The 13,983-nt window shown below is 51.8% G+C and overlaps 3 protein-coding genes across 3 annotated transcripts; 2 read left to right on the forward strand and 1 right to left on the reverse strand.

The window, feature by feature from the left end:
* Positions 1–4,801: 4,801 nt before the first annotated feature.
* On the forward strand, positions 4,802–6,597 carry PV08_07686 (uncharacterized protein; the record flags this gene model as incomplete). The annotated part of the gene is made up of 3 exons (XM_016382015.1): positions 4,802–5,055; positions 5,112–5,179; positions 5,234–6,597. 3 exons carry the CDS (start codon positions 4,802–4,804, stop codon positions 6,595–6,597), a joined length of 1,686 nt encoding a protein of 561 aa, XP_016235117.1.
* Positions 6,598–7,824: 1,227 nt separating this feature from the next.
* On the reverse strand, positions 7,825–10,090 carry PV08_07687 (uncharacterized protein; the record flags this gene model as incomplete). The annotated part of the gene is made up of 3 exons (XM_016382016.1): positions 7,825–9,603; positions 9,651–9,800; positions 9,863–10,090. 3 exons carry the CDS (start codon positions 10,088–10,090, stop codon positions 7,825–7,827), a joined length of 2,157 nt encoding a protein of 718 aa, XP_016235118.1.
* A 547-nt stretch (positions 10,091–10,637) lies between these two features.
* Positions 10,638–13,646, forward strand: PV08_07688 (uncharacterized protein; the record flags this gene model as incomplete). The annotated part of the gene is made up of 4 exons (XM_016382017.1): positions 10,638–10,717; positions 10,770–10,976; positions 11,043–11,290; positions 11,359–13,646. 4 exons carry the CDS (start codon positions 10,638–10,640, stop codon positions 13,644–13,646), a joined length of 2,823 nt encoding a protein of 940 aa, XP_016235119.1.
* Positions 13,647–13,983: the final 337 nt, after the last annotated feature.

Below are 13,983 nucleotides of genomic sequence, written 5' to 3' on the forward strand. Positions count from 1 at the left end.
TTGTGAAGCGCGAAGGAAGGAAGCCTGCTCGGGTCCAGCCAAGACGATGCAATGGAACCTACCTGTATTCAGCTCGACACAACATCATCCATAGCCTAACGGTCGACTCGTCCCTGTGAACTACTTACTCCCGAATGCGGAAACGGCATAAACGGCCTATAACATCATGACCTGGGTTACCTACCTCTTCGCATCCTGGAGATCTCGCTACAAGACGTCATACCACAGTTACCGTGCGTGCGACACGTCGTTTACAAAGACCAACTGTGCGTCCCGTGTGTGTGTGTGTGTGTGTGTGTGGGTGTGTGTGTCGTCATCTCATGCACCGATTAGCAGAGGGCTGCTCCTCGTGGACGTGGAACGTGCCATTGAGGTGGTCCGGGATGTTCGAAAAGACATGGGCCAAGTATTCGATGCGAGGGAGTCAGGACACCACTCGCAGGAGGTGACTCGACTCGTCGAGTGTCCGTAGTCTCCTCGGGCGGTGGGATCTCGATATCATCGCGTCTTGATACCTTGCCGCCGGAGGGAGGTCCGAGGTACGCCTTTCACGAGGTCATCGGATCACAACTGCAATCTCTGTGGCTTGGCTCGAACCTGGGAAAACAAGGCTCCATACATCCGTCTCTCCTGCGACCTTTTGTTGTGTCTGACGTCTTTGTTGTGGTGAGGATTCGAGTTTTTGAAATGCCATCGGTCGGCGATATGCAAGGCTGAGGTTCGATCTTGATCTGCGTGGTCGATCTGCTGCTCGATTGACGACGCCCGGCGTGCGGTGTGGAGTCCGTGATCACCGCGACGGAATTTCCGTCCATTTACGTCACGATGTTGATGTGTAGTTGGACATGGCCGAAAACAAGGCGAGCTTCTGGTACGAGCCTCGCTCGTTACCTGGTTTGGGACAAACGCGTCGAGATTGGCGTCAACAAGCAACGACCCGCGTTGTTGGTGGCGCAGATATAGACTTTCATGGCGAGCGTACCGCGGCACAACCTTGAAATTAAATTCTGTCTATCAACCATAGATATGCTTTTTTTAAAAGACAAAGTTGGCCGTGAAATGATACTGTACTGCCACCTATTTTTGGCGCCAAACAATGACCTGGTGGTTGTTGGAAATTTGGCGTTCTCTCATCGAACCCTTAAAGAAAAAAGAGAAGCCTCGAACCGTTTTCCCGCGGTCCACTGACTGGCTGGCTGAAAACGAAGAACAGACCAAACGCAAATGATGAACCGCAATTAAAAGTATTACGAGTTTATTACGTGCAAGATTAGTGTGATACTGTAAGTGCTTGGAGGAGTTCTTGAACAGAGTTCCAATGGAGATTTTCTGTGCCTCTGGTTTCAAAGCCTTGTGTGGGTTGTGCTGGTGACGACGATGAGGATGAAAACTTGTCAAGTTTGTCAGAAGCTTTCTAGGTAGAGGACTATCGCGTCTTGAATCGAATACTCATCGCCTGGGTTCCCGAATTCGGGTCGTAGTGACGTCCTGGCAATGGACCTGGCAGCTCAATAGCTCGTGAAATAAATGGATATGTATGTACAAAGTACATACGGGGCAGAAAAATATCGGAACGGTCTGGGCCAGCACGAGATTGAGGAGGCTTTGAGGGGCAACGGGCAATGATCCTGCCCTTTTCCGTCTTCCCGAGTCTATGAGCTGTCAGAAGGTGGCAGCACCCGGTGGGTTTCCAGGGTTCAAGCAGGACTGGGATGAAAACTCGGGCGAGGCTGGATTATTGCCTGACGCTCAGGGCGTGCGGGATCCGGAGGCGTACAGTAGTAGTGGCCATGCTTTCTTGAAGCATGCGGGAACACTCCTGTCAGCCAAATTGACAACTGATGGCTTGAACATGGCTTAAAACCAGGGTGCTGCATTGAAGGGAGGTAGGTGCTGCAGTGACAGACGGGCTTTCGCCGCCGGCAGCTCACCAATGAGCCATGGGCCATGATCGTACTGTACGAGTAGTTCTGGTGTGTTTGTGTGTGTGCGTGTGAGAGTTTGAGCGAGAAGCATTACTCTCCCGCTTTCGAGTTGCCCTCACGTGGACAGGCGACAGTAGCGCGTTATGGATTGTTGACGCTCAGACTTGGCGACGCGTCTTTCGGACCACACCTGAGGGGGGTAGATGGGAACTGCAAGCCACTCAGAGCTGATCTACAGCGCTTTCTATGTCAGAAAAGTAAGTTCTTAGTGTACACGGTCTGCCGCTGTGTGAGACGAGGTCCATGGGTTGATAGCCTATCACAAGTAACACCAACCTGGCTGAAGTCGTCCGGTGGACGCCGCAACAGTGAGATGCTAGAAGTAGCTTCAAAAGTCACACCAGGCAATTCCCCGGACTCAGACTGAGTCGCAGTGGGCGGGGAAAGCGGCCTGTAATCGAGCTGACTTCAAGTCAAGAGCTTTGTGAGTTCGTAGCCCCTCCTCCTGATCAGCCCTAGTTATGCTTCGCTGCAACACCATTACGCGAGCCAGAGGATGATGGTGCGTGGTTTTCGGCACGATCTCGATCAAACGCGGTGTGTTTGCGTTCGGCACAGGTTCATGCAAGTCCATCATCGAGGACAACAAGGAATCGGGAGTACAGATTCTGATCTCATGACGTTTCGTCGGTATCGGTGTGTCGGTAACTGCAACAGAAGAGCTACTCAGTTTGGATGGAACCTTGCGAACAACCTACTGTAGGCTAGTGAAACCAAGCTCGCGATAAGGAGGGTCCATCTACTGGGAGACATGCGAATTTGAGTCAATTCGGTCTTGGCCGTAGGCCTGTAGGTCAGCTAGGTAACTCCGTATTGTAGTCACAAGGGCATCTCGTCCGTGAATTCTGACCCTGTGCCGAAAAGGCTAATGGAGCTCCAGAAGTGAAGTTTCTCAAGCACGGTGACGCCGACTGGCCGTGAGCTATTTGTAAACCCACCAGAAGCGAAGATGATGAAGCAACTAAGGCCTTAAGCCATGCTGAATTTGAACCCCCGCGTAGCGGAGTGCTGATAAGGCGAGTACTGTACAGTACATGGCGCCATTTCTTGACTCAAACATGTTCTTCTGTTTGCGCCATGTGATGGGAAGCCATGCGATTGTCCAGCTGCAACGACTATTGAATACTGGCCTTGAAGAGGAGGCCGCCCCAAATTCCTCAGAACGAAAGCGTATTTGCCACTCATGGTCAAGTCGAGGTCCAGAATGTCCCAGGAACCGATGATATCGGGCGTCTGGACTTGCACAAGCCTCGTGCTTGGAGCATTCCAACCGCTGTGTGATTTCCGCACGCGCTGACATTCAGCGTGCAATCTCTCTATTGGGGAGGGAGTTGTCGACAGCGGGATGATGACATAGCAAAGCCTCAGGATCCGTACTGCTACACAGGAACATGCACAGTGGCATCTCTGATAGGCAGAATGTAATCGGTTATCGCACAGGGCAACCTAGTGTCATGGCAGAAGAACCCTGTCAAGGACGGGGCCATCCTTCGAGCTTCAGCTGCACGTCGCCTGCCACACTGGGACAAGGTCTTTTTTAGCCTTCGAAAAGAGGCCTTCAAACGTATCCCCACCTTGTTGTGATCAGCTGTGGTCGATTAGCGGTTGTGGGAAGCGCCTCGAATAGTCGAGCAGAGGATTTTCGATCGAGATCAACGCGGTCACAGTAGAGCCGGCTCGTACCTGTGGATCGATGGATAATCAGAACATCACACAACCAAAGCAGGAGTAATAATACAAAGCATCAGCGATGACATAGGTGGATATTGGGCGCACACGCAGCATGCCTTGTATTGAGCCTTGAGTGGTCGCCAGGTTGCTTCTTGAAACGAGCCTTGGAAGAAGACGGCTGCAAGCGTTGCCCGTGTTTCTGAACCACCGGCGGGGGCAGCAAAAGCTAGGCCACCCGCCTTACCGAATCCATGGTTAGTGGGCAGCTCTAGGCCGTGGAGGCTCATGGTTGTAGGCCAGGTACGCGCCCTGACCAGCGGCGGCTGGAGGAGCTTATGGGCTTGATTAGGCGGTAGCGCTCGGGTACCTGAGGGCGATTCCTGGCTCTGGGTTCTGGGTATAGAATACTCCCTCTCCCAGAACGCTGCTATCTTTTATTACCCTCTGGTCTGTGTGACGGTCATAGCAGTTACCGTGCGACCGGCTTCGCTGGACCTTTAATATTACCGCCCGTCGCAGCTTCGTACAGATCCCACTCGCAGAGCAATAGCACACTGTCAAAAAAAAAAAAAAGTGGTCCATTCCTGGTTCCTTCTGGATTCTCAGCCAGGGCTCCGCATTGCATCGCTTGCTCCTCCATCGCTCCTCACCAACCCCAACGCTGCCCAGCAACAACTTGGGCCTTCACCTGCAGTCTGCTTAAAACTGTCGTTGTCCCTCCTTCTCCCTTCCATACGCCACCGAGCTGCAGGTCAGGGCTTCTTCTTTATCGAACATTCTTGCTGGCTGTCAAGGGAAGAACATCCACCTTCTTCCTGGTGGTCTGTCTTACTTGACGTCGACCACTTCTCTCTTCGCCTCCTCAGCTACCGCACGCCCAGGACCGCCAGCACCACCGCCAGCACCATCGGTCTTTCGTTAGCCTGTTGGACGGGAACATGAGCATATGAACCCTTCTCGATCCGCCCTTGGAAGCCATCTGCCTCGACGACTAGGAGGGAGGCGTTGCCGGTTCTGAAGTTCCTCGACAACTTGTGGAACGCTGTTTGGACGAGACTAGAACCTGCATCCTACCCCAGTCCAGTTTGAGTGGTGCTATGGTTGTGTAAGAGAGGGCAATAGATCAGAGAGGCTTGTTCAGCATCATGATTGAGGCTTCTTCACCGTTGGCGGCCATGCAGCCCCCAGCATTCCTGGGACATTGTGGCTTCAGACCCGATGGGTCTTCCTCATACGCCTCTTTGGCTGCAACATCTTTCGCCAACAACAGCTTCAATTTCAAGGACCTATCAATGAAGAAATCTCACATCGATTACTTCAACTTGAAACCGGTTCGAGGCTCTTCGCCGACAGCAAGCCTTGCTGCTGACCTGTCACAAAATTTCCACATCGATCAGAGGTATGCTCATGTCACGAAACGGTCACACACCAAAGCTGATACTGATTTTTCTCCAGCCCTCAGCTGCCAACGCCGCGGAGAGCACTGTTCCCCAATAGCATCTTTGCTGGGCAAGATGGACACTGTGAGCAGACAGACGTTCAAGGCTTTGGCTTGCCCTTCAAACTGACACATCCAGTAAACCTCACCACACCTCCTATTCCTTCGTCCTCTCCTGGAGGTCAGGACGTCATGGACATGGATATGTCACCTCTACCACATAAGGTGCCCTTTGGAGCGATAGAGATACAACTCCAATCGCCCACTCCAGAGCCTACACCTATCGATTCTCCCGTGTTCTCCATCACCTCCTCAAGCTCATTTGATTCTTCCTCAGAAGTCCTCAATGTGCCACAGGAGCGGCGAAGATCGGGTCCATTGAGACCATCGTTGTCGAGAACTAAGGGTTTTAGTACCGGCTCATTGCCTCAACGGCCGGCGCCCGAGAGTCAGGCTCCTCCCTTTCGGTTCACCGACTACAAGAATAATAAACCAGCAACCTCTTCCTCCTTATCCCTCTCTGAAATCTTTGCCGATTCTCCAACTCAAGAGAAGTCGGTGTCTCGAATTCCTCCAGCCTTCGCTGCTCCACGACCTCGCTTTGGCGTTTGTGCTGGAAATTCACGCACTGGGTCTCCCATCGGAGGGCATGTAAGGAAAGGGTCCAATCCTTCTGTGCGCCCTCGGAAACAGTTCCGCCGGTCTTTGAGTATGTTTGAGCACCCTGAGGACGTCATGAAGCGAGAGAAGGAACGAATGAGCCCGCCTCCCCCATTGTTGCCGTCCATCATGGACAACGAAGCTCCTCATGTACCTCAACTTCCTCATTTCATCCCTGACGGCGAAGCTGGTGCCTTACCACGTATCACCAAGGAGACGATGGTCGAAGTCTTAGACGGCCGTTACAACCATTCCTATGAGAAGCTTGTCGTCATCGACTGCAGATTTGAATACGAATACAATGGCGGCCACATCGAAGGAGCCGTGAACTTCAACGACAAAGAACAACTTTCATCTCAACTCTTCGATGTTGAACCCACAAAGAAGGCATTATTAATATTCCACTGCGAATATTCTGCCCATCGTGCACCCCTAATGGCTAAATTCATCCGCAACAGAGATCGCACTGTCAATGCAGACTGCTATCCTGCTTTGACCTATCCTGAGGTTTATATCTTAGATGGTGGCTATAGCACCTTCTTCAAGGATTACCGGTCCCGGTGTTTTCCTCAAAACTATGTTGAAATGGATGCCAAAGAGCACGTCCTTGACTGTGAACGCGGTCTCGGAAAGGTGAAACAACGATCCAAACTGGTTCGAGCTCAGACCTTTGCCTTTGGCCAACACTCCCCTTCGGTTGACTCTAGTCCTACGGCTATGGGTCGAAGTCGGCTTGATAGCGATATGGACCTGGATATGAGTGTTGAATTCACTCCTGTTGCCGGACCCCGCGTGAATCTAGGGGCTCTCCGTGGAATGAACCATCGCATGGCTTCTTATTAGCGGCTTTTTTTTTGATTTCCTTCCGACATCAATTGCGTTTTAGCCTGGAGTTGGGAACGTCATCATCATTGTACCTATTTCTGGCATAGGATGACATTGCATCCTGTTAGCGATGGAGTTCTCGGAGCTCCAGAAACACCCAGCGCCGTGAAACACGCCTGGGTTTGGGCTTACCAGCCTGCTATTTTTTGTCTCTCGTCGAACGAGCCAACTTCTTCTTACCTTCACTTCTCTTCAAGCTCGCTCTGAGACCCCGCTCTCTTTCCTTCTCTGCATTATGAATCATCGAGTGGATGAAACTACTCCATCCACGTCGATTCCGATATGGAAATGTCAACATTGATTGGCAACGAAACGACGAATCACCCAAACGCTTAAGTTTGTCCTTGGACGCCACAATTTCGTCTTCTCTCGAAGCAGATGTTCGGCAATTCTAATGTCTCGGAACCTGCATATTTTTCCTTCAAGCCATACGGTACAACTCCAGTTTCTTTCAGGAGCTCACGCTTGATCCTGCATTCTTCTTCTCTGCCATTAGCGAAATTTTTACGTATATCCACTGGCGCGATCGGTATAGCGTTCGCAGGCGGTTCGCTTCTTGGAGGGAGTATTTTTAATTGGACCGAAATGAAAGAAGGACAGCAGAAGAGGGATCGTGTTGCTCCCCTTCTTTGTATGTACAATTACAGTCTCCCTTTTTGGCAGGTCATCATGCACAGAAATCTTGCGACTTGGTGTGTTGGGAGGCATTGTTATTGATCCGAGCGGACACTGGACCATGCATGGCTAGCTAGATCAAGGATTGCTCATGGCATTCCATCTGGAGGCTTCGAAAGCATCAGCATTGGGGAAATTGAATTACAATTCCACATGTCTCTCATTGTCTATCATGTTGGCCTACGTGTGGACTTCTTTTCGTACCAAGCTCCTTTCTTCGTCTTGGACAGATCCATCGGCATGTACCGTGTAAACGCCACCTTGAACTTGCTTGTCCGGAGTAAAAAGTCTTCAAGTGAGACTGATCTGCCTAATTGGCCCCGGAGATAATACATACAATAGCACATGGCTCACATTCTCAAGGAATCCTAGCCTGGGGAGGAATATGTGTAAACGCATTCTCTAAGTCTTCTTCTGTGCCCACCAATCACGTTCCCCACGAGAGAACGACGAGCACACACTCTTTGGCATTCTTTCCTCCTCAGTTGAACGCTGACTATCCATGTCTAGCTAGGGGTTTGCAAGCTTCCCCATGAGGAATTCTGTCTCCCACATCGCGCTCAGGTCCTGGCACAAGCTCCGGAAGGACGGCTGCATGATCAAGGCTGTGAGATGGGAGCGGAGGACGTTTCTCCGTTCTAAAGGTGGGAGCTGAGACCAGTCGTTGATTTCGGCCAGGGCTTGTGCGGACGTTGGGTTTGTGAAAAGGAAGTAGCTGGCCCCTCTATCGCCGTGGGTTACCTCAGGTTCGGGTCCGGGCTCCGTTTGGAAACGATTTGTCGGATCATGCTGCTGACTATCTCTGGGCGGATGATGATGATCCGTACGTGTGATCGAAGCTGTGGCCTTGTCGGTATCAACGTCGGAAACCCGGTCGAGGCGATCGGTAGGTAGAACTTCTTGAGGGATGGCGTTGTTTGGTCTTTCGACTGTGCGAGCGTCCGGCATGACAACAGGCTCGACATGCGGCACTGTCGGAGAGTTCGGTGTACATGCGTTGATGAGTTGGTCGGCAGGCGTGCATGGGTAGGCGTCACGGTCAAGATTGCGCTCTGTGTTCTTATTGGCTGGCACCTCGGTGGTTGTGGTTTGAGGTCGGGCCAGACTGGTTGTCCGTTGTATTTGCGGCGTAGGCAACGCTTGAGAGGCCGATCGAAGCGTGTGCCGTCGTGACGGGCTGCCGAGGGACAGACTTGGCTCGCGGCCAGCGTCGTCTACTGGAATGGCAGACTCTGGAGCTTCGGGTTCATGTGGCTTTGGCGTTGGCGGCGGAATTTGTGGTAGGTTGTTGCCATTGGCGTCGTTTTGAGTGCTCATGATGCTCATTGCGCGCGTCAGGCGGCGTGTGACTGTCTGTTCTGGTCGTTTGAGTAATTCTTCAACGGTGGGGACTGGACCAGCGTCCTCCTTGGGCTTGGATGCTCTTTTCTTGCCCTTGGCTGGCGCACGTGGTTTCTTTGCGGCTGTCGCCTTCGCATTACTCTTGGGTGCAGCTCGCTTGCGTTTGCCTGTGACCTTTGGTGACGGTGCAGGAACTGGCTCGTTCCGTGCTGGGTTGGACGTTGACGTTGCTGTCGCTCCTGCTGCATCGGCAGTGCTGAGATGGCTGCTACAAAGCTTGGCTTGGGGAATCGCTGGCGAGCGGACCTCATCGTCTGACGCAGACACGCCGGGGAATGGCAGAGTTCTTCTCGGTGGTAGACCTAAGCTGGATTGGTGGTCGAGCGTCGATTCGTGACGAGCATTGGCAAAGATGCTATTGCCTTGTGGTCGTGTATTCGGCAGTAAACAGTCCGCGTCGTGACGGCCGCGCGCGTTGTGGTGAGCGACTGGCTCTCTGGTATTTACGAGCGTAGTGGCCGTGCTTAGTGATACGTGTGAACGAGAGCCTGCGGGTTTGTGCCTATGGCCCAAGCCAGGCCACATTTGCCCGTGAAGGGACGAGGGCCCTGTCGGGCGTTGTTGTGCATTTCCAAGTGCCGACGCTGCGAACGTTGGAGGAGCCATCGACATCTGGGCCGAGAGGGGAAGACAAGAAGTTTGAGCAGAAGGATTTGAAACCTTCGGTAAGTTCTGTTGTTGCTCATAAGCCATGGGAGCATTGGTAGAAACGCCTCTTTGAGAAGCAGAATCATTGGGTGTTAGCTGGTTTGCCGGAGCTACTTGATGCGGCTTTGGAGGAGCAGGAAATGAACCCGCAGCAACTGTGGGAACGTTCGCACGAGACAGCATTTTCATCGCTTCATAGTAATCCTCGTCGGACGCGAATCTCATCTGGAAGCGACGATACTGCTGCTAGGGTGAGCAAAGAAGGCTTGATAGGCAAAGTACATCACCTGGCCATTAGTCATGTAGTATTTCATTGCGATGTTTGGCACCTTGACAATCACGGCGACTTCGGGTGTTTGGGCACTGTTCATCATATTGGACAGTTGGGTCATAGAACGATTCGCCTCTGCCGCGAGCACGCCCAAATCCAATTCTTCCTGTCATCATATGAGTTCTGAATCCAGAGTAAAGGAGCAAAGATTAGCCTGGGTCCAAATACCATGACTTCGGGATCCTGTAAGACTTTGAACATTTGCCTGTCTTCGAAGCGGCCATCTTCCACTTGAACCGAAATCGTTTCGAAGACAGCAAATAGCCTGTTCTTGCCGGAGATGTGAATCCACGGTATTGGGGCTACACCTTCAGCAGAGACTGTAGCATAGGAAAACTTGAACAGTGGAAGACACAGAGGAGATTGCGAGAGCTTTTGAGACGCATGAGAAGGCATTTTAGCGAAAACAATTGAGAACAAGAACAAGATCAGAATGCATGCTTCGAAATCACAGGAGACAATGATGGCTGAGCAGGAAATGACAGCAGCATAAGACCGTACAGTTTCACCGGGATGAACAGAGAAAAACAGAAGAAACACAAACCTCGATGGCAGAGGCCATATTACTATCTGGAGTACAACTTAGAAGTCTGGAGAGCGATTGGGTTAGCGCAGGGACCGGCCAAATCGAGGCAGGAAAGTTAGCCGAAATGAAACTCGGCGCGGGTCACGCCGCAAACTGCGCGACTGACGAGTGCCAAAGTGAAAGTTAAAGAAACGTTGAAAGCCACCGTTCGTTCACCTGCACCCCCTTCAGGATACTTTGTTTGAGCTGGGAGACAAGCAGTAAAGGGCCTGTCCCCTCTGTTCTCTCCGATTTCTCATATCAAGCAATCTCGCTCAGAGCGCGTCGCGAAATGAGCGCAGCCGGTTTTTGCAAGAAACTCGTGCCCCGGTAAACCCTTCAAGTCGCATCGCCTCGACAAGAGAAACCAGCGCGATCATGGCACCTCCACCTCATACGATCATTGAGGACGAGGAGGAGTTCTTGAACGATGTGGCGGCTTTTCACGAACGGAGAGGGTATGTCTAACATGGCCACATGTCTTTCTAGCCTGCTCACAATTCTTTGCAGCACCAACTTCGATCGTGATGGCAAAGTCAGCGGACGGCCTATATCCCTCCACAAGCTCTACAAGCTGGTAATGGAACGAGGCGGTTATGATGTACTATCCGCAGAGCGTATGCAATGGCGGACCCTATGCAAGGAATTCGGTATCGGCAAAACTCATGAAGCTGTTATGACCTTTCAGCTGAAAACGGTTTATTACAAGAATCTTGCGTAAGTGATTGGTGTTGCCAATTCAGGGAAGCGTGTATAAGCTGACCGAGAGTCTTTCGCATATAGTGCGTATGAAATTTCGACATACTGGGGAGAGGAGCCACCTCCCAAAGAAATCCTGGAAGATCTCAGCGCAAAGGGTGGAAACCTGCGGGTTAGAACCCTCGACAACTACCCTCACGCTCCTTCTCACGCTGTAGAAGCCATGCAAGTTGATGGCGTTACCGACTCTGCAGATGGAGACGATGATCAATTAACTCCGAAGCGCGAGAAGACTGAGCCTGAAGACGCCGGAAGCGCAAGCAGATATCCAAGTCGTGAGAATTCACCGCTTGCCTCGCGAAGTGCCTTGATGCAGGACATTACTGACAAACACGTACAGGAAACCTCAGGCAAGACCCCAAGCGTACCCAGATATACCAGCCCGACGTTCAATCAACGCGGGCTCGCCCTGTCCGAGCCACAGATTCTCCATCTGCACCTCCGGTCCAGCCACCGACCTATCAGAATACCGCCAGTGATCCTTACAATCCTTCGTTCGACTGGTATAAGAACTATCAGCCGAACTTGGGCAGACCTTTAACTCTACAGCAAGTAAAGACACCTCGCGATGATCCACTCTGGTATCCCAACAAAGCCAAGTTAAAGGCTCAGAGAGAGCTGGAGAGGGATCCGAGAAAGCTAAGAGAGGCTCAAAAAGATGTGGAGCTACTACCTGGCGCGGATCCCATCCTTGCTAGAAAGATTGTCTATCCACCAGGAATATTCAATGGCCCCAATATCTACCAACGTTGTCTGTATGGACTCCGGTCAAAAGTGCCATCAGAGGAGGTTTTTGCTTTACATCATCTGGTCAAGGTTTCTGACGAGCGTGGCGACAAATACAAATTCGAGGGCTTCCCGTACTTGGCCGAAGCGCTTCTCGACAAAGCTTTGGAGATAAGCGAACTTGTTTACGGCGTAACATGGGAAATTGTCTACAACGAGGATGACAGCGCACATCCTATCAACACGCTGAACGCCGCGTTTGGGACCAAAGATCTACTCGATCGCATTCAGCAAACTTCAACGAGTATTACAGACGAGGATGTTGAAGATGCAGAATCCACCCAGAACCTTTCCAGGCTCAACGAGGCTATCTTGGTCATTCGCAATATGGTTACGCTCCCTGACAACGCATTCTTCCTTTCGAAAATGCCGTTGTTCAAAGATTTGCTTGTCATTGCTATCAATCTCCCAGATCAACCACGATTGGTCGAGTTCAAGCAATCTGCATTCGAAATCTTGGAGCTTGTCACCAGATACTGGGCCCTCGACGCTCAGGACCCTATATATGTGTCACTGATTCCATATCTTCTGTCGGGAGACCGCGCAGTTCTTATTGCAGTTATTCGTGCCATAACACGAATTGGAATCGAAATCGCAGAGGTCCAGCGAATACAGGACATACCTATCTCGACCGCAGAGCGGCTCTTCTCGTTCACTCTTATCGACGACGACGAGCTGGCCGAGGCGGTCTTTGACTTCCTGTACTCATACACAGCGATCCCGGAAAACAACATCGAACTACTAACCAAGACGCCCTTACTCCTTCCGTCGATGATGCCTCGCTTGATCCACTTGCTGCTGCACAAAGCAGTGGTTGAAGAAGAATCAATCGTTGCGGGTCGACCAGCCAAACAGTCTCCACTTGTATGCACGATACCGACCGTCCCAGGGGAGCTCTATGCCGAGTTATTGCAATTCCGCGAGCCAGAGAGATCTTCGCGGTGGCTGCGTTGCTGCTTCGAAGAGTCTCCACTGGACGAAATCACGCAGATTGCAATCTGGCAAGCCTATCAACAGCGGTTTCTGCCTAATGGACCTATTGCCGCAGCAGATTTCATTAAGAATGTGTCTATAACGTTCACCCATGCACAGGCACAGGTCATCCAGACGCAACCCCAGGCGAGATTCATTATCAAAGGTATCAGGCCCCGACGAGTGCTCGTTGGCCTTCATGGCCAGCCTTACTACAAATGTCTGTGGCACACTGGCCCCCCTGAGAAGGATCAGAACGGCCGCATGACGTTGAAACACATGTGCAGCACCTGGTACTCCAGCCGGCAAAGACTGCTCGCTCACATCACCAGCGACCACCTCGCCGTTCAGAGGACGACAGAGGGCCACTTCATTGCCAGGACGCCTGCTCAACTCGTGTGTCGGTGGAACTTGTGCAAACATCGAGCTGCGTTCAAGACGCTAAGGGAACTCGCGCAGCACGTGTCTGTGCACATCCCAGAGAGCGCGGAACAGATGGCCAAGGTCATCCACGAGATTGCGTTTGACACCAAGGATCCTGAACCAACCTCTGTAAAGCACGCGATCCATTATACTGGCTTCGATCGGGCGGACATGCACCCTCACGGCATCTCGTACATGAGTGTCATGATCCTGCGTAACTTGGCGCGCTTCGCAAGCAAGCACGGTCATAAGTTCGAAAAGGACGGCCAAACTCTCACGGAGCAATTGTTTAGCGCGCACAAGTATGCTCTCTTCACGAACCTGAGTCTCAACAAGCCCCTTGCCGCGTATATTGCGGACTTGATGGAGTTGCTAGACAAGGGTGAGAAGTCGGAGAAGCGCGGAACGAAGAGAGAGCACGACGAGGACGATGAGCAAGACTCTTAATTGCCTCCTGCCCGTAACGAACTTAGTTATATCTGTCGTCGGTCCAGCGAATGATGCGAACTGTGGCCTCCTGTGGCCCAGCTACAACGAATTAACGGGTTTGAGCGGCGGGCGGACCCCCGAAAACCCTGCAACAATAGTTAATCTTTCATGGATTGCTGTGCTTTGCTTTGGGAACGTGCTGTAAAAAGGGTAGGCTATGATGAATGGACAAAACTTGGACGATTATTTTCAATGGGAGTTGGACGCGTATCGATTGCATTTAACACCAGGACCGAGCCGGGTTGGGATGGGATGGGCAGCGTGGCGCTGGTCGGTACGGGGCGGGATACAAGGT

Source organism: Exophiala spinifera (assembly GCF_000836115.1).
Source record: "Exophiala spinifera strain CBS 89968 unplaced genomic scaffold supercont1.5, whole genome shotgun sequence".
Classification (NCBI taxonomy): Eukaryota; Fungi; Ascomycota; class Eurotiomycetes; order Chaetothyriales; family Herpotrichiellaceae; genus Exophiala; species Exophiala spinifera.